At 42.5% G+C, this 23577-nt stretch overlaps 1 protein-coding gene across 1 annotated transcript in view; it reads left to right on the forward strand.

Annotated features, from left to right (window-relative positions):
- Positions 1-3332: 3332 nt before the first annotated feature.
- LOC115124498 (stromal membrane-associated protein 2-like) overlaps positions 3333-23577 on the forward strand; it is a 40207-nt gene continuing 19962 nt past the window's right edge. The window contains exon 1 of the mRNA XM_065020136.1: positions 3333-3556. Within this exon, the coding sequence (XP_064876208.1) occupies positions 3451-3556 (106 nt within the window). The 5' untranslated portion in view covers positions 3333-3450. The remainder of the gene's footprint in view (positions 3557-23577) is intronic.

Here is a 23577-nt window from a genome sequence, read left to right on the forward strand (position 1 = left end):
GAAAAATGAGCTCCGACAGGGAAAAATACATTCTGAACAATCATCCCACTCGGAATCCCAAGACGGGAACTCAGGCCTCTTTCTAGAGCTCTGACCTGAAGATCAATGACGTCATCATGATTCAACCTTGTTTTTTTCCAGAGTTCCCAGTTGTCTCTGAAAGCACCATAAATCCAGAGAAGGACAGACTTTGATGACAAAGTTTGGCCAAGAGGCCACCTTCCTTTTCAAGTGAGAACAGCACAACGAGGTCCAAAAAGTCCAAAAATGCCTTGTATGTTGCTGCATAAATGATTTAATATGACAGGGACATATTATACTGTAGCTAAGAAAGTAATACTAAGTGTATGTTGTGTAGTAGGCTGTTAGTAGCCCATGTGCCTCACCCGAATAATTTGGTCAATTTTCCCCTCATAATTTTGCCTACTGTTCTGACTTGGTGGTGCACATGTAGCCTATAACCTGTTTTAGAGACATGTAATCATATAATATTGAAAGAGCTTTCATTGTTTGTTTATAAGCCCCCTTTATTTATCCTACGGTTCTGACTTGGTGTACAGGAAGAATACTGTAAGAACGGCCCATGTTCTGAATTCTGACGCTGTACATTTCAAAATTGCTGAAAAAAATAGTTATATTGACTACGTCCGTCTTAGCTCATTAATGTCTTAGTCAAAATTGTGGATTGCCTCTGATCCGCTCGTTGCTCTACGGTTTTGTAATGAAACAAAGGTGTGGTGTAATTTATTCTGCCACTGTGTCTTATTGTCTCAGCCTTTTAGTCCCTATATATCACAGTGTCTTCTTATTGTCTCAATCCTTTTAGTCCCTATATATCACAGTGTCTTCTCATTGTCTCGTCCTTTAGGCCTATATATCACAGTGTCTTCTTATTGTCTCGTCCTTTAGGCCTATATATCACAGTGTCTTCTTATTGTCTCAGCCTTTAGGTATATATATATCACAGTGTCTTCTTATTGTCTCAGCCTTTAGTCCCTATATATCACAGTGTCTCTATATCACAGTGTCTATATATCACAGTGTCTTCTTATTGTCTCAATCCTTTTAGTCCCTATATATCAGTGTCTTCTCATTGTCTCAGCCTTTTAGTGTCTCTATATCACAGTGTCTCTATATCACGGTGTCTTCTTATTGTCTCAATCCTTTTAGTCCCTATATATCACAGTGTCTCTATATCACAGTGTCTCTATATCACAGTGTCTTCTTATTGTCTCAATCCTTTTAGTCCCTATATATCACAGTGTCTTCTTATTGTCTCAATCATTTTAGTCCCTATATATCACAGTGTCAAGGCAGATGAACTAACAGGTTATAGAGCAAACTATGCAATAATCACAACACATTCTTTCCTGGGTTGACAACACATAGGTTGAAATATGACTTTCGTTTACATACAGGTATGTTGAGAGAGCTATTGTTTAGGCAAATATATATTTTTAAAGAAATACCACTTGTAATAAAATACGTTATTGGAATTACTCAATAGAGCCTGTGAAACTTAAATAGGTCTCTTGTGCTGGGCAATAGGTTAAACACAGAGTACTTACTCCACCCATCAATTCACTGCAAAACAATACACGGTACTACCTGTCGGCTAAAGTGGAATGGGGGTCAGGTACAATACACGGTACTACCTGTCGGCTAAAGTGGAATGGGGGTCAGGTAGAAAGGTTTTCTATGTATCCCATGTACAGTATATTACAATGTATTGCCCCCATTAACATCGATGTGGCTGAAGTGGAGTTGATCGAGAGTTTCAAGTTACTTGGTGTCCACATCACTAACAAACTAACATGGTCCAAACACACTAAGACAGTTGTGAAGAGGACACGACAAAACCTTTTCCCCCTCAGGAGACTGAAAAAGATTTGGCATGGGTCCCCAGATCCTCAAAAGGTTCTACAGCTGCACCATCGAGAGCATCCTGACCGGTTGCCTGGTATGGCAACTGCTTGGCATCTGACCGTAAGGTGCTAAAGAGGGTAGTGCGAACGGCCCAGTACGTCACTGGGGCCAAGCTTCCTGCCATCCAGGACCTATGTAATAGGCGGTGTCAGAGGAAAGCCCATAAAATTGGCAGAGACTCCAGTCACCCAAGTTATAGGCTGTTCTCTCTGCTACCGCACGGCAAGTGGTACCGGAGGACCAAATCTAGGACCAAAAAGCTTGTCAACAGCTTCTACATTTCTAAAAATAGCCACCTGACAATTTACATTTGACCCCCCCACCTACATGTACAGATTACCTCAACTACCCTTTACCCCTACACACTGACTCGGTACCGGTACCCCTGTATATAGCCTCCACACTGACTCGGTACCGGTGCCCCCTGTATATAGCCTCCACATTGACTCTGTACCGGTACCCCCTGTATATAGCCTCCACATTGACTCTGTACCGTAACACCCTGTATATAGCCTCCACACTGACTCGGTACCGGTGCCCCCTGTATATAGCCTCCACATTGACTCTGTACCGGTACCCCCTGTATATAGCCTCCACATTGACTCTGTACCGTAACACCCTGTATAGAGCCTCATTATTGTTATTCTTATTGTGTTACTTTTTATTATTACTTTTTATTTTAGTCTACTTGGTAAATATTTTCTTCTTCATGAACTGCGCTGTTGGTTAATTGCTTGTAAGGAAGCATTTCACGGTAAAGTCTATACTTGTTATATTCGGGGCAAGTGGCAAATAAAGTTTGATTTGGTTTGGGGCTATGGTGGGGCACGAAGTGTTGCTGGATATGCACGAACTAGAACTACGCATAGTTGGTTAGTAGAGACCCTACTAAGTATTTACCAACCCACTTTTGCTGAAGCCGGTAGAAAAGGTTTCTCTCTACAGCCTAGTATTCTCAACACAGTATTATTTTCTTTATTGATCTATTATTATTTGTTTAACCATATTTTTGTATTTGTTTTCTTAAATTACTTATTGCCTTTTCTTGTTGGCACAATAAAGAGACGAGAGAGTACTTGACACTGATGCATGTACAATTCGCGAAGCTAGATCGCTTGCTGCGCTAACATTTTACACAAGAGGGCGACAGAAAATATTCAAATTTGTTGGGATATTTTACTTCCAAACAGACATTTTTTCGACAAAAAGAATACGAGTGCAAATAGGTTACAACCTGTCTTGCCAGCACCAATACTCATGCATTGCTGCAAGCTAACTGGCTACTAGTAGCTTCGATTTGAGGGATTGTTCCTTAACGTGCGAGAAGAACAAATCGCTTCCTTCTTTTGAAGAGGATAAAGAGGACCGGAGCTGCATAGCTTGTTCTGAATGTCATTTTCCTGGGGTCTGGATTTTACTCTACCAACGGAGTTTATCTAAATCAGGCTATTCCATCTACTAGTATCTTGATATTAGGACGACAGCGACGGGTGTCGGAAAGGTGTTACGAGGCAGAGAGTGAGGATGCTGACTGGTAAATTGGTAAAAGACATTGACAGATATCAAGCTGTCCTTACCTCGTTACTATCACTCGAGGAGAACAAATTCTGCGCGGATTGTGAATCCAAAGGTAAGTCAAATAGTAGCATTGACTATAGGCTGTTACAGTTACTGTGTGTTATGGCCAGCCATATGTTATAACTTATGGCCGGAGACTATAGATTACAGCCAGTCATATGTCATAACTAAGTGTTATGGCCAGAGACTATAGAATACAGCCAGTCATATGTCATAACTAAGTGTTATGGCCAGAGACTATAGATTACAGCCAGTCATATGTCATAACTAAGTGTTATGGCCGGAGACTATAGAATACAGCCAGTCATATGTCATAACTAAGTGTTATGGCCAGAGACTATAGATTACAGCCAGTCATATGTCATAACTAAGTGTTATGGCCAGAGACTATAGAATACAGCCAGTCATATGTCATAACTAAGTGTTATGGCCAGAGACTATAGATTACAGCCAGTCATATGTCATAACTAAGTGTTATGGCCAGAGACTATATAATACAGCCAGTCATATGTCATAACTAAGTGTTATGGCCAGAGACTATAGATTACAGCCAGTCATATGTTATAACTAAGTGTTATGGCCAGAGACTATAGATTACAGCCAGTCATATGTCATAACTAAGTGTTATGGCCGGAGACTATAGAATACAGCCAGTCATATGTCATAACTAAGTGTTATGGCAAGAGACTATAGATTACAGCCAGTCATATGTCATAACTAAGTGTTATGGCCAGAGACTATAGAATACAGCCAGTCATGTTATAACTAAGTGTTATGGCCAGAGACTATAGATTACAGCCAGTCATATGTCTATCCAAAACGCTGGGCACGGGGGTGGACACGGACTGGGAACCTATGAGTCAACCTCCGTTTTGTCGGTTTCCAATAACCTTTCCGGTCTTACCCAGTGAACACGATCGACTGCGTACACTGCATAATAGGATTTGTGTACTTTGAAGGTTGTTATATGAATGTCGTTGTACAGACAGCTAAATACAAAAGACGCCTGCATTGACTTGAATGGTATCCTCTCTCTCTCTCTGTCTCCCTCTCTCTCTCTCTCTGTCTCCCTCTCTCTCTCTCTCTCTCTCTCTCTCTCTCTCTCTCTCTCTCTCTCTCTCTCTCTCTCTCTCTCTCTCTCTCTCTCTCTCTCTCTCTCTCTGTCTCTCTCTCTGTCTCTCTCTCTGTCTCTCTCTCTCTGTCTCTCTCTCTCTCTCTCTGTCTCTCTCTCTCTGTCTCTCTCTCTCTCGCTCTCTCTCTCTGTCTCTCTCTCTCTGTCTCTCTCTCTCTCTCTCTCTCTCTCTCTGTATCTCTCTGTCTCTCTCTCTCTCTCTCTGTACAAACTGTTCTAGGTTGAGCCCCTAGAGCGGGTGCATGGGAAGAACAGTGTGTGTGTGTGTGTGTGTCTGTCTGTCTGACTATGTGTGTGTTTTAAAGTTTTTATGTCGCATGCACAAGTGCGGTGAATGGAAGTTCTTGCAAGCTCTAAACCCAACAATGCAGTAATCTATATTAATGTAGTATTAACAATAACAAGATAAAACAAAAACACACCACATTTAAAACACAAGATATAAAAAGGGAGTAGTCAATACCACCCTATATACAGGGTCAGTTAATACCATACTATATACAGGGTCAGTTAATACCATACTATATACAGGGTCAGTTCATACCATACTATATACAGGGTCAGTTAATACCATATTATATACAGGGTCAGTTAATACCATACTATATACAGGGTCAGTTAATACCATATTATATACAGGGTCAGTTAATACCATACTATATACAGGGTCAGTCAATACCATACTATATACAGGGTCAGTTAATACCATACTATATACAGGGTCAGTTCATACCATACTATATACAGGGTCAGTCAATACCACCCTATATACAGGGTCAGTTAATACCATACTATATACAGGGTCAGTTAATACCATACTATATACAGGGTCAGTTCATACCATACTATATACAGGGTCAGTTAATACCATATTATATACAGGGTCAGTTAATACCATACTATATACAGGGTCAGTTAATACCATATTATATACAGGGTCAGTTAATACCATACTATATACAGGGTCAGTCAATACCATACTATATACAGGGTCAGTTAATACCATACTATATACAGGGTCAGTTAATACCATACTATATACAGGGTCAGTTAATACTATACTATATACAGGGTCAGTTAATACCATACTATATACAGGGTCAGGCAATACCATACTATATACAGGGTCAGTTAATACCATACTATATACAGGGTCAGTTAATACCATACTATATACAGGGTCAGTTAATACCATCCTATATACAGGGTCAGTCAATACCATCCTATATACATGGTCAGTTAATACCATATTATATACAGGGTCAGTTAATACCATACTATATACAGGGTCAGTTAATACCATACTATATACAGGGTCAGTTAATACCATACTATATACAGGGTCAGGTTAATACCATACTATATACAGGGTCAGTTAATACCATCCTATATACAGGGTCAGTTAATACCACACTATATACAGGGTCAGGTTAATACCATACTATATACAGGGTCAGTCAATACCATACTATATACAGGGTCAGTTAATACCATACTATATACAGGGTCAGTTAATACCATACTATATACAGGGTCAGGTTAATACCATACTATATACAGGGTCAGTTAATACCATACTATATACAGGGTCAGTCAATACCATACTATATACAGGGTCAGTTAATACCATACTATTTACAGGGTCAGTACAATACCATACTGTGTATGCAGGGATATTGGAGTGATGGAGGTAGATATGTATAGGGGTAAGGTAACTAGGCATCGGGATATATGATAAACAGTGTAGCATCTGTGTATATGATGAATGTATGTGAGTGTGTGTAGAGTCAGTATATAATGTGTGTGCAAAAAATAACAAATACAACGGTAAAATCAGATAGTCAGTGTATCCTTTTGTTAGCTATTTAATTAGCTATTTAGTTAGCTATTTAGTTAGCTATTTAATTAGCTATTTAGTTCGCTATTTAGTTAGCTATTTAATTAGCTATTTAGTTAGCTATTTAGTTAGCTATTTAATTAGCTATTTAGTTCGCTATTTAGTTAGCTATTTAATTAGCTATTTAGTTCGCTATTTAATTAGCTATTTAGTTAGCTATTTAGTTAGCTATTTAGTTAGCTATTTAGCAGTCGCATAGCTTGGGGATAGAACCTGTACCACCGTCATGTCGTCCGCAAACTTCATGATGGTGTTGGAGTCGTGCCAGGCCACGGTGAACAAGGGTCACAGGAGGGGACTAAGCACACACCCCTGTGGGGCCCCCATGTGGACGGGGGTTGGCATGTCAGGACGCCCAGGGCCAGTTGAAGAGGGAGATGTTCAGTCCCAGAGTCTTTAGCTTGATGATGAGCTTGGAGGGAACAGTATTGTTGAACGCTGAGCTGTAGTCAATGAACAGCATCCTCACATAGGTATTCCTCTTATCTAGGTGGGTGAGGGCAGTGTGGAGAGCAGTTGAGATTGTCTATGCATCTGTTGAGGTGGTATATGCAAATTAGAGTGGGTTGTCTGGGATGTGTGCCATAACCAGCCTCTCAAAGCACTTCCTGATTACAGAAGTGAGTGCTACAGGAAGTTAGTCATTGTCGCATGAAGCCTCAGAGTTCTTGGGAAGAGGAATGATTGTGGACATCTTAAAACACACAGGGATTACAGACTGGGACAAGGAGAGGTTGAAAATGACAGCGTATATGCCTGCCAGCTGTTCTGCTCTGAATAAGTAATCTCGGAGGCCTTGCTAGTGTTACACTGATTAAAGATCTTCCTCACGTCGGTCTCTGAGTGTAACGGACGTTGGTGGAAGAAGGTGAGGACCAAAGCGCAGCGTGGTACGCGTTCCTCATGTTTATTCGAAACTGAACACTAAAATGCAAAACAACAAAGAGACAACCGAAACAGCTCCGTCAGGTGCAACACACACTAAACAGAAATTAACTACCCACAAAACCCATGTGGGCAAGAGCTACCTAAGTATGGTTCTCAATCGGAGACAACGACAGACAGCTGTCCCTGATTGAGAACCATACCCGGCCAAAAACAAAGAAAAACAAAGAAATACAAAAACGTAGAAAAAAGGAACATAGAATGCCCACCCTAGTTACACCCTGGCCTAACCAAAATAGAGAATAAAAGCCTCTCTATGGCCAGGGCGTGACATTGAGAGAGAAATCACCCAGTGCTCTGGGTCAGTGTGGGCCTTCACACAGGGTTGTTATTTTAACGAAAGCTAGCATTAAAATATATATTTTTTGTTTGTCTGGTAAAGAGGCATCATTGGGCAGATCACAGCTGGGTCTTCCTTTGTAATCCGTAATGGACTGTAGCCTCTGCCACATGCAGCGGGCGTCAGTAGCCTGTGTAATATGATTCCACATGGTTCCTATACTGTCCTTTTGCTCGTTTGATGACTCTGCATAGCGGGACTTCTTGTACTTCTTGTCACAGCCTCAGGGTTGTCTGATAGCCCTGTGTGTGGTAGACCTGTCCTGTAGTTTAGCACCAACCTCAGTGGTTGGTCCTTTTGATTTGGGAAGCAGCGAACCTTCACTGTGGTGACCATGTCGCCGATGTACAGTACCAATCAAAAGTTTGGGCACACCTACTCATTCCAGGGTTTTTCTTTATTTGACCTATTTTCTACTTTGTAGAATAATATTGAAGACATCAAAACTATGAAATAACATATTTGGAATCATGTAGTAACCAAACAAAGTGTTAAACAAATCAAAATAAATTACATTTTTTGAGATTCTTCAAAGTATCAACCCTTTGCCTTGACGGCAGCTTTGCACACTCTTGGTATTCTCTCAACCAGCTTCATGAGGCAGTCACCTGGAATGCATTTCAATTAACAAGTGTGCCTTATTAAAAGTTAATTTGTAATTAAAATTCCTCAAACATACAATTATTATACATAATTTTAAAGATAAACTTCTTGTTAATCCAACCACAGTGTCCGATATTCCAACCGGACAATTGCTTTGTCATTAGAAAGGAAAGGGAACGGAGCTCGTGCTCACGGCCGCGAGCGAGACTAAACTAAAGGCTTTCAGCCTGACCAATTGTTGAAACAGCTCTTATTCGCTCCCCTTTCTCAATAGAAGCCTGAAACAACTTTCTAAAAACTGTTGACATCTACTGGAAGCCTTAGGAAGTGCAATCTGACCCCATAGACACTGGATATTGGATAGGCAATCACTTGAAAAACTACAAACCTCAGATTTCCACCTTCCTGGTTAGATTTTTCTCAGGTTTTTGCCTGCCATATGAGTTCTGTTATACTCACAGACATTATTTTAACAGTTTTGGAAACACTTTAGAGTGTTCCATCCAAATCTACTAATCATATGCATATTCTAGCTTCTGGACCTGAGTAACAGGCAGTTTACTTTGGGCACGCTTTTCATCCGGACGTGAAAATACTGCCCCCTTGCATAAGAGGTTAATGCATTTGAGCCAATCAGTTGTGTTGTGACAAGGTAGGGGTGGTAAACAGCAAAAAACCAAGTCCATATTATGGCAAGAACAGCTCAAATAAGCAAAGAGAAACATCCATCATTACTTTAAGACATGAAGGTCAGTCAATCTGGAAAATTTCAAGAACTTTTAAAGTTTCTTCAAGTGCAGTCGCAAAAACCCATCAAGCCCTATGATGAAACTGAGGACTGCCACAGGAAAGGAAGACCCAGAGTCACCTCTGCTGCAGAGGATAAGTTCATTAGCGTTACCAGCCTCACAAATTGCAGCACAAATAAATGCTTTCAACAGTTCAATAACAGACATATCTCAACATCAACTGTTCAGAGTAGACTGTGTGAATCAGACCTTCATGGTCGAATTGCTGCAAAGAAACCACTACTAAAGGACACCAATGAGAAGAAGAGACTTGATTGGACCAAGAAACACGAGCAATGGACATTAGACCGGTGGAAATCTGTGCTTTGGTCTGATGAGTCAATATTTGCCATTTTTATGAGACCCAATTGAGATGATTTGGGATGACTTGGACCGCAGAGTAAAGGAAAAGCAGCCAACAAGTGCTCAGCATATGTGGAAACTCCTTCAAGACGGTTGGAAAAGCATTCCAGGTGAAGCTGGTTGAGAGAATGCAAAGCGTGTGCAAAGCTGTCATCAAGGAAAAGGGTGGTGTTAAGTTTGTTAAGTGCCAGCTTGTTATTTTTCTTGTGGAATCTATACAACAGTAAAGATAACAGCCAAAAACTCATTTTGGAGGTAGAACATTTTTCAGAAAAGCAGAATTTAATGCAGTTTACGAGAGTCCCGTTGGGAGCAAATTGCCAATCGGAGGTCATCCATTTTATTATCAGCTGGCTGTACATTGGCCAATCGAATGGAGGAAAAGAGGTGGCCGGTTCTCCATTCGCCTTCATCTCGCCAGGATTCCCACCCTCTGTTGTCTCTGTAACGTCGACGTTCCGTCTTGGGTTGTAAAATCAGGATGTAGCATCAACAAAATGGGGAAACTTAAGGAATCAGTTAAGTGGAAACTTTCCTGAAGACTAGTTATCATATCAAACTTCTACTGTTACATTCAATGAGAACACGACAGTATTAACAACAGATAGAGGAAGCCAAGCAAGGATTTACTACATCGTTCACTCTCTCAGCTCAGGGGCTTTATGACAGCCATGGCAACATCTCCACTGGGCCTAAAGTGTGTGTTTAATGTACCATGAGTCTCGTAGCCCTCTCGGAAATGGGAACAAGCCCTGAAGCGTTTGAAACTGTGTGTGTGTGTGTGTATGTGTGTGTGTGTGTGTGTCCCTGTACTATACAACGTGTGTACGGTTTGTGTGTGTTGAGCAGACATAAGGAGCATAGAACGAATATAGACAGTGACATTTTGCTTCTGTTTCTACAGTTTATTAGTGAGCCTGCTCACATTTCCTGCTGTGTGTAGGATATCTTTGTTGTGTGACTCTAACGGTGTCACAGCCTAGTTTAATTAGCTATCCCGTGTGTAGGATTAAGGGCTAGGGGAGAAAATGTGAGAACAGCACACACAGAAACACATTACTCTCAACAACATAGCCTGAATATAGCAGGCGCTATCAAAGATCAGTGGGAACAAGTGGTGATGTACTACTTTCTGCACATGGTCAGTGTGAACCTGAGTGTCTTGACACAACGGACCAAACAAGCTGTAACTACAAAGAAAACGGAAACGACACGGCCGGACGTGCTTATTTAAAGTGGTTCCAGTCTGCTGTGAAGCGTTCGTCCATAAGAGTCTCGCTACATTATCAGATAATATATGTTTTAAATTTTGTCAGAAAGTCATTTTCATTGCAAGTTAAAGCGTACTGTTAGCTAGTTGGCTAACGTTAGCTTGCTGATTCACTAGATCACGTTAGCTTGCTGATTCACTAGATAGCGTTAGCTTGCTGATTCACTAGATAACGTTAGCTTGCTGATTCACTAGATAATGTTAGCTTGCTGATTCACTATATAACGTTAGCTTGCTGATTCACTATATGACATTAGCTTGCTGATTCACTATATAACATTAGCTTGCTGATTCACTATATAACATTAGCTTGCTGATTCACTATATAACATTAGCTTGCTGATTCACTATATAACATTAGCTTGCTGATTCACTATATAACATTAGCTTGCTGATTCACTATATAACATTAGCTTGCTGATTCACTAGATAACGTTAGCTTGCTGATTCACTAGAGAACTGTTACGGAGTCTAGTTGATAGGTAACTCCAGTTGTAGCCATTCGTACAATGCACAAACAAGGCTATTGAACCTAACATTGGTGTCTGTCGTTATTCCTTCATGCTCTACAACATCCGCAGAGTACGACCCTGCCTCACACAGGAAGCGGCGCAGGTCCTAATCCAGGCACTTGTCATCTCCCGTCTGGATTACTGCAACTCGCTGTTGGCTGGGCTCCCTGCCTGTGCCATTAAACCCCTACAACTCATCCAGAACGCCGCAGCCCGTCTGGTGTTCAACCTTCCCAAGTTCTCTCACGTCACCCCGCTCCTCCGCTCTCTCCACTGGCTTCCAGTTGAAGCTCGCATCCGCTACAAGACCATGGTGCTTGCCTACGGAGCTGTGAGGGGAACGGCACCTCAGTACCTCCAGGCTCTGATCAGGCCCTACACCCAAACAAGGGCACTGCGTTCATCCACCTCTGGCCTGCTCGCCTCCCTACCACTGAGGAAGTACAGTTCCCGCTCAGCCCAGTCAAAACTGTTCGCTGCTCTGGCCCCCCAATGGTAGAACAAACTCCCTCACGACGCCAGGACAGCGGAGTCAATCACCACCTTCCGGAGACACCTGAAACCCCACCTCTTTAAGGAATACCTAGGATAGGATAAAGTAATCCTTCTCCCCCCCCTTAAAAGACCTAGATGCACTATTGTAAAGTGGCTGTTCCACTGGATGTCATAAGGTGAAAGCACCAATTTGTAAGTCGCTCTGGATAAGAGCGTCTGCTAAATGACTTAAATGTAAATGTAAATGTAAATCTAACATATCATACTGAAACATGGTATCAGAAGTGGCTCGGATAACACACGTTTGTTATTTTTTTAGCTAAGTACAGTATAGGCGCAGTTACGTTCCATATGCGAACACACGCCGTTTCCTACTCACAACACTGATCAACTCGTTGTTAGCTGCCTAGCTAGCATCACTACCTACGTCGATGACTGAAGGCAAAGAAATCTCATATTCCATTGCTATGGCAGCGAACATTCCGCCACCAAATCCCATGGTTCTCACAGGGGACTGGAATACTAATTGGGACAACTTCAGGGATGAATTCGAGGACTATGCGCTGGCGACTGGTCTACATGAGAAACCCAACGAGGTACAAGCAGCAACTCTGAGGAGTTTAATGGGCAGCGAATGCAGGCATATCTACTGGCACAATCTCACCCTCACAGCACGTCAACAGTGTGATGCAAAGGCTATATTGGATGCATTGGAGAATTACTTCAAACCCGCCAGAAACGTAATTTAGGAGCGGTTCGTTTTCGGAAGCTGTAAACAGGAAGAGGGTGAGTCAGTACACAACTTTGTAACCCGTTTAAGAGAGAAATCCGCCACTTGTGAATACGGGGGATTGAAAGATGAATTGATTCGTGACAAAATAGTGCTGGGAATTGCAAATGAGGATACACGCCGGCGTCTACTGAGAGAGAGAGACTTAAACATTAGTAACTGCCATTGAAATGTGCCGCACTGCTGAAGTCACTGACATGAGAATGAGAGCAATGGAAATCGAAACCCCACGCTCCGACGTTGATACTGTTCACGCTGTTGCTAGGCAGACATTCAGACTAAATCAATCGAGGCAGAGCAATTCACCACGAACGGTGAACACAGAGAGCCCCGTAGCATGTAAATACTGTGGGAATACACACACACGTGGCAAAGAGCACTGCCCTGCCTACAGAAAACCATGCAGAGCTTGGGAACTTGCTGATTCACTAGATCACGTTAGCTTGCTGATTCACTAGGTAACGTTAGCTTGTTGATTCACTAGATAACGTTAGCTTGCTGATTCACTAGATTACGTTAGCTTGTTGATTCACTAGATAACGTTAGCTTGCTGATTCACTAGATAACATTAGCTTGCTGATTCACTAGATAACGTTAGCTTGCTGATTCACTAGGTAACGTTAGCTTGTTGATTCACTAGATAACGTTAGCTTGCTGATTCACTAGGTAACGTTAGCTTGTTGATTCACTAGATAACGTTAGCTTGCTGATTCACTAGATCACGTTAGCTTGCTGATTCACTAGATAACGTTAGCTTGCTGATTCACTAGGTAACGTTAGCTTGTTGATTCACTAGATAACGTTAGCTTGCTGATTCACTAGGTAACGTTAGCTTGTTGATTCACTAGATAACGTTAGCTTGCTGATTCACTAGATCACGTTAGCTTGCTGATTCACTAGATAACATTAGCTTGCTGATTCACTAGATCACGTTAGCTTGCTGATTCACTAGATAACGTTACGTGAAATGATCTGTGTGGTAATATTATTTGTATCTCAGAAAGCCATTTGCATTGCTAGTTATAGCGTAATGTTAGCTAGCTAGGTAACATTGAACCGATACTGAATCAAAAAATATAAATGCAACATACAACAATGTAAACGATTTTACTGAGTTACAGTTCAGGCCCTTGTCTTTGTATTTCACATGGGCCGGTGCACAGCCACCCACTGGGGAGCCAGGCCAACCTAATCAGAACACGCTTTTCCCCCACAAAAAGGCTTTATTACAGACAGATATACTCCTCGGTTTCATCAGCTGTCTGGGTGGCTGGTCTCAGACGATCCCGCAGGTGAAGAAGCCAGATGGGGAGGTCCAGGGCTGGCCTGGTTACACGTGATCTGCGGTTGTGAGGCCTGTTTGGACGTACTGACACATTCTCTAAAACAACGTTGATGACGACTATGGTAGAGAAATTAACTTTACTCACACTGTTTATCACATGGCCTCACATGTGAATCCACTACCTTACTCACTCTGTCTAGCACATGGTCTCACATGTGAATCCACTACTTTACTCACTCTGTCTAGCACATGGCCTCACATGTGAATCCACTACCTTACTCACTCTATCTAGCACATGGCCTCACATTTGAATCCACTACTTTACTCACTCTGTCTAGCACATGGCCTCACATGTGAATCCACTACCTTACTCACTCTGTCTTTTTTATTTTACCTTTATTTTACTAGGCAAGTCAGTTAAGAACAAATTCTTATTTTCAATGACGGCCTAGGAACAGTGGGTTAACTGCCTGTTCAGGGGCAGAACGACAGATTTGTACCTTGTCAGCTCGGCGATTTGAACTTGCAACCTTCCGGTTACTAGTCCATGGCCTCACATTTGAATCCACTACCTTACTCACTCTGTCTAGCACATGGCCTCACATTTGAACCCACTACTTTACTCATTCAAGGACCGTTTTCAAGGACCGTTTTCTCAAAAGTGGGGTTACAAGTTTATCAACTTTCAAAGCAGAATTACTTTCCCATTGTTCCTCAAATGTAGTCTATGATAAACCATTTTCTAGCTCTGAGTCTCTACTTTTATCCAATGTAAAAAAACATCATTTCAATTTTTCTACATAAGACCAAATCGAGGCTGTCGGTCACATACGGTATAATGTAAAGAGTTAGCATGTGATGCTATTTAGATACAGATTTACATTTACATTTACATTTAAGTCATTTAGCAGACGCTCTTATCCAGAGCGACTTACAAATTGGTGCTTTCACCTTATGACATCCAGTGGAACAGCCACTTTACAATAGTGCATCTAGGTCTTTTAAGGGGGGTGAGAAGGATTACTTTATCCTATCCTAGGTATTCCTTAAAGAGGTGGGGTTTCAGGTGTCTCCGGAAGGTGGTGATTGACTCCGCTGTCCTGGCGTCGTGAGGGAGTTTGTTCCACCATTGGGGGGCCAGAGCAGCGAACAGTTTTGACTGGGCTGAGCGGGAACTGTACTTCCTCAGTGGTAGGGAGGCGAGCAGGCCAGAGGTGGATGAACGCAGTGCCCTTGTTTGGGTGTAGGGCCTGATCAGAGCCTGGAGGTACTGAGGTGCCGTTCCCCTCACAGCTCCGTAGGCAAGCACCATGGTCTTGTAGCGGATGCGAGCTTCAACTGGAAGCCAGTGGAGAGAGCGGAGGAGCGGGGTGACGTGAGAGAACTTGGGAAGGTTGAACACCAGACGGGCTGCGGCGTTCTGGATGAGTTGTAGGGGTTTATGGCACAGGCAGGGAGCCCAGCCAACAGCGAGTTGCAGTAATCCAGACGGGAGATGACAAGTGCCTGGATTAGGACCTGCGCCGCTTCCTGTGTGAGGCAGGGTCGTACTCTGCGGATGTTGTAGAGCATGAACCTACAGGAACGGGCCACCGCCTTGATGTTATTTGAGAACGACAGGGTGTTGTCCAGGATCACGCCAAGGTTCTTAGCGCTCTGGGATATTTAGATATGGTTTAATGTAAAGAGTTAGCATGTGATGCTATTTAGATAGATTTAGATATGGTTTAATGTAAAGAGTTAGCATGTGATGCTATTTAGATAGATTTAGATATGGTATAATGTGAAGAGTTAGCATGTGATGCTATTTAGATAGATTTAGATATGGTATAATGTTAAGAGTTAGCATGTGATGCTATTTAGATACAGATTTAGATATGGTATAAAGTAAAGAGTTAGCATGTGATGCTATTTAGATACAGATAAAGATATGGTATAAAGTAAAGAGTTAGCATGTGATGCTATTTAGATACAGATTTAGATATGGTATAAAGTAAAGAGTTAGCATGTGATGCTATTTAGATACAGATTTAGATATGGGTTAATGTAAAGAGTTAGCATGTGATGCTATTTAGATACAGATAAAGATATGGTATAAAGTAAAGAGTTAGCATGTGATGCTATATGGTGTAATGTAAAGCGCTAGTTAGGGCTGCAGCGGTTATAACATTTTAGTCAGCTGGTGATTGTCAAGCAAATAACTATATGTCTCACAGTAATGTCCGGTTAATTAACATAAACACATTATAGCATCTCCTGACCTCCAGACTGATGCAGACTTTTAATTAACATCAACACATTATAGCATCTCCTGACCTCCAGACTGATGCAGACCTTTTTTTAATTAACATCAACACATTATAGCATCTCCTGACCTCCAGACTGATGCAGACCTTTGGATCCATGTAATATAGCATCTCCTGACCTCCAGACTGATGCAGACCTTTGGATCCATGTAATATAGCATCTCCTGACCTCCAGACTGATGCAGACCTTTGGATCCATGTAATATAGCATCTCCTGACCTCCAGACTGATGCAGAGATTATCAAAAGTGACCGTAAATGTGATTATACATGTAATGCTTTCATTATAAATGTGCATTTTTATGGTGAAAATGATCTTCCCCAAACATGAAATTCACACACTGCTTATGTTTGCCAGTTAGGCTCTACACTCCGTTGTAAAGCAGATTAATGTGCTTCATTTTAATTAGTTATTTGGCCACTTTAGCCGTGATTACAAACCTTATGAAAACATATAGGCTTATGGGCTAGGCTACATGAGGTGTGATACTAACCTTATTAAAACATATAGGCTTATGGGCTAGGCTACATGAGGTGTGGGACTGATTCGAAAAAGTTGCGAAATAAAAGGCATTGTTTCTTATACTGGGCATCATTCACAAGTGATAATATATAATTCACAAGTGAAAGGCTAATATTGTCACCCATCTGACTATTCTTGATTTAATCTTGTCTTTACTTATACTAAATATGTGTGAAATTTGTTTTGATTTAGTATGGACCATTATCATGTACCTGTATCAAAACAGGGGCAGCAGGAAAAAAATACATGTCATCTATGTACTTAAATAGCGAATGGAGGACGCTTTTGTCCGTGGTTTATTTTCATGCCAGCCAGGTAGGTTATACTATTGTTGTAAATACAAGCATTGTGTTTAATGTTCAAATCAAATCAAATCAAAAATCAAACTGTTAGGACAGTTGAGAAGTAAATATAGTAGGCCTAGCCTATAGAAAGCTGATGGGATCCTCCTCTTTTTATTAGAGGCCATCACTCTGTTTTCTCCCGCAATTGCATAGCCTATTGAAATGTTGTGCAACATGAGTTTATGGGCTCTCATGAAGTGTTTGATTAGATTTACCATTACATTTGCATTGATGTCAGAGTGATTAGAGGGACAATAGAGTGCTGAGTACCAGGCAGTTAGTTTAGTAGACTACTAATGACCAGCAGCAGCATCACGGTCACGTGGAATTTGACTGCCTCCATGACTCGTGACCGCCGTTGTGGCGGTAATACGTTTGTTTTATCTGTCGGCCCCGTTGCCTAGTCAACACCATTTTACCTGCTGTTTGTTGTGCTAGCTGATTAGCCTCGCCTACTGTTTTAGCTAGCTTTCCCAATTCAACACCTGTGATTACTGTATGCCTCGCTGTATGTCTCTCTCAAATGTCAATATGCCTTGTATACTGTTGTTCAGGTTAGTTATCATTGTTTTAGTTCACAATGGAGCCCCTAGTTCCACTCTTCATACCCCTGTTACCTCCTTTGTCCCACCTCCCACACATGCGGTGACCTCACCCATTACAACCAGCACGTCCAGAGATACAACCTCTCTCATCATCACCCAGTGCCTGTGCTTACCTCCGCAGTACCCGCACCCCACCATACCCCTGTCTGCGCATTATGCCCTGAATATATTCTACCATGCCCAGACACCTGCTCCTCTTATTCTCTGCCCCCAACGCTCTAGGCGACCAGTTTTGATAGCCTTTAGCCGCACCCTCATACTACTCCTTCTCTGTTCCGCGGGTGATGTGGAGGTAATCCCAGGCCCTGCATGTCCCCAGGCACCCTCATTTGTTGACTTCTGTGATCGAAAAAGCCTTGGTTTCATGCATGTCAACATCAGAAGCCTCCTCCCTAAGTTTGTTTTACTCACTGCTTTAGCACACTCTGCTAACCCTGATGTCCTTGCCGTGTCTGAATCCTGGCTCAGGAAGGCCACCAAAAATTCAGAGATTTCCATACCCAATTATAACATCTTCCGTCAAGATAGAACTGCCAAAGGGGGAGGAGTTGCAGTCTACTGCAGAGATAGCCTGCAAAGTAATGTCATACTTTCCAGGTCCATATCCAAACAGTTCGAACTACTAATCTTGAAAATTACTCTCTCCAGAAATAAGTCTCTCACTGTTGTCGCCTGATACCGACCCCCCTCAGCACCCAGCTGTGCCCTGGACACCATTTGTGAATTGATTGCCCCCCATCTAGCTTCAGAGTTTGTTCTGTTAGGTGACCTAAACTGGGATATGCTTAACACCCCGGCACCCCTGAAACTATCCGCCGCCATTGTCGCAACCCCTATTACCAGCCTGTTCAACCTCTCTTTCATATCGTCTGAGATCCCCAAGGATTGGAAAGCTGCCGCAGTCATCCCCCTCTTCAAAGGGGGAGACACCCTGGACCCAAACTGTTATAGACCTATATCCATCCTGCCCTGCCTAAGGTCTTCGAAAGCCAAGTCAACAAACAGGTCACTGACCATCTCGAATCCCACCGTACCTTCTCCGCTGTGCAATCTGGTTTCCGAGCCGGTCACGGGTGCACCTCAGCCACACTCAAGGTACTAAACGATATCATAACCGCCATCGATAAAAGACAGTACTGTGCAGCCGTCTTCATCGACCTTGCCAAGGCTTTCGACTCTGTCAATCACCATCTTCTTATCGGCAGACTCAGTAGCCTCGGTTTTTCGGATGACTGCCTTGCCTGGTTCACCAATTACTTTGCAGACAGAGTTCAGTGTGTCAAATCGGAGGGCATGCTGTCCGGTCCTCTGGCAGTCTCTATGGGGGTGCCACAGGGTTCAATTCTCGGGCCGACTCTTTTCTCTGTATATATCAATGATGTTGCTCTTGCTGCGGGCGATTCCCTGATCCACCTCTACGCAGACGACACCATTCTATATACTTTCGGCCCGTCATTGGACACTGTGCTATCTAACCTCCAAACGAGCTTCAATGCCATACAACACTCCTTCCGTGGCCTCCAACTGCTCTTAAACGCTAGTAAAACCAAATGCATGCTTTTCAACCCTGCCTGCACCCGCATGCCCGACTAGCATCACCACCCTGGATGGTTCCGACCTTGAATATGTGGACATCTATAAGTACCTAGGTGTCTGGCTAGACTGCAAACTCTCCTTCCAGACTCATATCAAACATCTCCAATCGAAAATCAAATCAAGAGTCAGCTTTCTATTCCGCAACAAAGCCTCCTTCACTCACGCCGCCAAGCTTACCCTAGTAAAACTGACTATCCTACCGATCCTCGACTTCGGCGATGTCATCTACAAAATGGCTTCCAACACTCTACTCAGCAAACTGGATGCAGTCTATCACAGTGCCATCCGTTTTGTCACTAAAGCACCTTATACCACCCACCACTGCGACTTGTATGCTCTAGTCGGCTGGCCCTCGCTACATATTCGTCGCCAAACCCACTGGCTCCAGGTCATCTACAAGTCCATGCTAGGTAAAGCTCCGCCTTATCTCAGTTCACTGGTCACGATGGCAACACCCATCCGTAGCACGCGCTCCAGCAGGTGTATCTCACTGATCATCCCTAAAGCCAACACCTCATTTGGCCGCCTTTCGTTCCAGTACTCTGCTGCCTGTGACTGGAACGAACTGCAAAAATCGCTGAAGTTGGAGACTTTTATCTCCCTCACCAACTTCAAATATCAGCTATCTGAGCAGCTAACCGATCGCTGCAGCTGTACATAGTCTATTGGTAAATAGCCCACCCATTTTCACCTACCTCATTCCCATACTGTTTTTATACTGCTTTTATTTATTTACTTTTCTGCTCTTTTGCACACCAATATCTCTACCTGTACATGACCATCTGATCATTTATCACTCCAGTGTTAATCTGCAAAATTGTATTATTCGCCTACCTCCTCATGCCTTTTGCACACATTGTATATAGACTGCCCCTTTTTTCTAATGTGTTATTGACTTGTTAATTGTTTACTCCATTTGTAACTCTGTGTTGTCTGTTCACACTGCTATGTTTATCTTGGCCAGGTCGCAGTTGCAAATGAGAACTTGTTCTCAACTAGCCTACCTGGTTAAATAAAGGTGAAATAAATAAAAAAAAAAAAAATACCCAACAGCCCTAGAGTTTGCATGTGATGATATTTAGATACAGATAAAGATTTTTTAATTTTTTATTTCACCTTTATTTAACCAGGTAGGCTAGTTGAGAACACGTTCTCATTTACAACTGCGACCTGGCCAAGATAAAGCACAGCAGATCGACACATACAACAACACAGAGTTACACATGGAATAAACAAAACATACAGTATGAGGTAAGATAAGGGAGTTAAGGCAATAAATAGGCCATGGTGGTGAAGTAATTACAATATAGCAATTAAACACTGGAATGGTAGATGTGCAGAAGATGAATGTGCAAGTAGAGATACTGGGGTGCAAAGGAGTGAAAAAAAGAACAGTATGGGGATGAGGTAGTTGGGTGGGCTACTTACAGATGGGCTATGTACAGGTGCAGTGATCTGTAAGCTGCTCTGACAGCTGGTGCTTAAAGTTAGTGAGGGAGATATGAGTATCCAGCTTCAGTGATTGTTGCAGTTTGTTCCAGTCATTGGCAGCAGAGAACTGGAAGGAAAGGCGACCAAAGGAGGAGTTGGCTTTGGGGGTGACCAGTGAGATATACCTGCTGGAGCGCGTGCTACAGGTGGGTGCTGCTATGATGAGCTTAGATAAGACAGTGCTTTACCTAGCAAAGACTTATAGATGACCTGGAGCCAGTGGGTTTGGTGACGAGTATGTAGTATGAAGCGAGGGCCAAGACATAGTATAATGTAAAGAGTGATGAAGATAGACTAACTGTATCAGCGTCTATCATCACTAAATAGATACGCACAGCAGTCCTCTGAGTTCCCATGATCCTTCATTAAATAGATACGCACAGCAGCTCTCTGAGTTCCCACGATCCTTCATTAAATAGATACACACAGCAGCTCTCTGAGTTCCCATGATCCTTCATTAAATAGATACGCACAGCAGCTCTCTGAGTTCCCATGATCCTTCATTACATAGATACACACAGCAGCTCTCTGAGTTCCCATGATCCTTCATTAAATAGATACGCACAGGAGCTCTCTGAGTTCCCATGATCCTTCCTTACATAGATACACACAGCAGCTCTCTGAGTTCCCATGATCCTTCATTACATAGATACACACAGCAGCTCTCTGAGTTCCCATGATCCTTCATTACATAGATACACACAGCAGCTCTCTGAGTTCCCACAATCCTTCATTACATAGATACACACAAGCAGCTCTCTGAGTTCCCACAATCCTTCATTACATAGATACACACAGCAGCTCTCTTGAGTTCCCACGATCCTTCACTAAATAGATACACACAGCAGCTCTCTGAGTTCCCACAATCCTTCATTAAATAGATACACACAGCAGCTCTCTGAGTTCCCACAATCCTTCATTAAATAGATACACACAGCAGCTCTCTTGAGTTCCCACAATCCTTCAGAAAGTATTCAGCCCTTGACTTTTTTCACATTTTTGTAACGGCCTTATTCTAAAAATGTATTAAATTATTTTATTTTATTATTTTTCCCCTCATCCATCTACACACACACATAATGACAAAGGAAAACAGTGACAATTTTTAAAATATATTACAAATAAAAAACTTAAAATACTCTTATTTTTACATAATCAGTACCTTAAAAATACCTTATTTACATGTCAGACCCCTTCACTAGATACACACAGCAGCTTTCTTGAGTTCCCATGATCCTTCATAACTGTGAGAAAAAAAATAATGCCATTTAGATACAGAACAAGATAAATAAATATGAAACTATGTGCTTAATATTAATATAATTTCTAAGGAAATTGATTTTGTCACATGCCTCATAACAAAAGGTGTAGACGAACAGTGAAATGCTTACTTGTTCCCAACAATGCAGAGAGAATCAACAGGTGCGTGTGCGCGCGTGTGGGGGGGGGTGTTTATGTATGTGTGTAGGAGTTGTACAGCGCATTCAGAAAGTATTCAGCCCCTTGACTTTTTTCACATTTTTGTAACGTTACAGCCTTATTCTAAAATGTATTAAATTATTTTATTTTATTATTTTTCCCCCTCATCCATCTACACACAATACCCCATAATGACAAAGCGAAAACAATTTTGCAAATATATTACAAATAAAAAAAACTTAAAAATACCTTATTTACATATTCAGACCCTTCACTCAGTACCTTAAAAATACCTTATTTACATATTCAGACCCTTCACTCAGTACCTTGTTGAAACCTGACACCTTCCTTCCTGTCTTGACCTTCCTGTCTCTCGGGCTCCTGAGTGGCACAGCGGTCAAGGGAACTGCATCTCAGTGCTAGAGGCGTCACTACAGACCCTGGTTCAATTTTAGGTTGGGTCACAGCCGGCCGTGATTGGGAGTCCCACAGGGCGGCGCACAATTGGATTTGGCTGGAGTGGGCCATCATTGTAAAGAAGAATTTGTTTTTAACTGACTTGTGAGATAAAATAAAAATATGTGAGATAAAGACTGAGGGAAGAGGGAATGAGGGTGAGAGCCAGTATGCAGCGCTACCATCTAGTGGCCATATGTTCACATTACATCAAGAGTTCTCACATCAGCAAATGAAAGCTAGAGGGAAAGAGAGGGAGGAAGAAACAGAGCATGTGGAGGGAGAGACTGAGAAATAAAGGGAGAATTCCAAGAGCCCTTCTGTCAATCAGAGAGAGAGAAGGGCGAGAGAGAGAGGAGGGAGAGAGAAGGGAGAGAAAGAGAGAGAGAGAGGAGGGAGAGAAAGAGAGAGAGAGAGAGAAAGGAGAGAGAGAGAGAGAGAGAGAGAGAAAGGACGGAGAGAGGGAGAGAGAGAGAGAGAGAGAAAGGAGGGAGAGAGGGAGAGAGAGAGAGAGAGAGAAAGTAGGGAGAGAGAGATAGAGAAAGAGAGGGGAGGGAGAGAAAGAGAGGGGGAGGGAGAGATAGAGGAGGGAGAGAGGGAGGGAGAGAAAGAAAGAGAGAGAGAGAGGAGGGAGGGAGGGGAGAGAGAGAGGAGGGAGGGAGGGAGAGAAAGAGAGAGAGAGAGAGGAGGGAGGGAGGGAGGAGAGAGAGAGAGAGAGGAGGGAGGGAGAGAGAGAGATAGAGGAGGGAGGGAGGGAGAGAGAGAGGAGGGAGGGAGGGAGGGAGAGAAGGGGTAGATGGGGGAGTGAAGCTCCAGTATTCTCTTTGAAGCTCTCAGTATTCTCTGAAGAGGACTGTTGCATAATTTGAAGCTGAAAAATAGTGGGGGAGAGATGTTTAATCTTCCTCCCCCGA

This window comes from Oncorhynchus nerka, linkage group LG7, assembly GCF_034236695.1.
Source record: "Oncorhynchus nerka isolate Pitt River linkage group LG7, Oner_Uvic_2.0, whole genome shotgun sequence".
NCBI classification, from domain to species: domain Eukaryota; kingdom Metazoa; phylum Chordata; class Actinopteri; order Salmoniformes; family Salmonidae; genus Oncorhynchus; species Oncorhynchus nerka.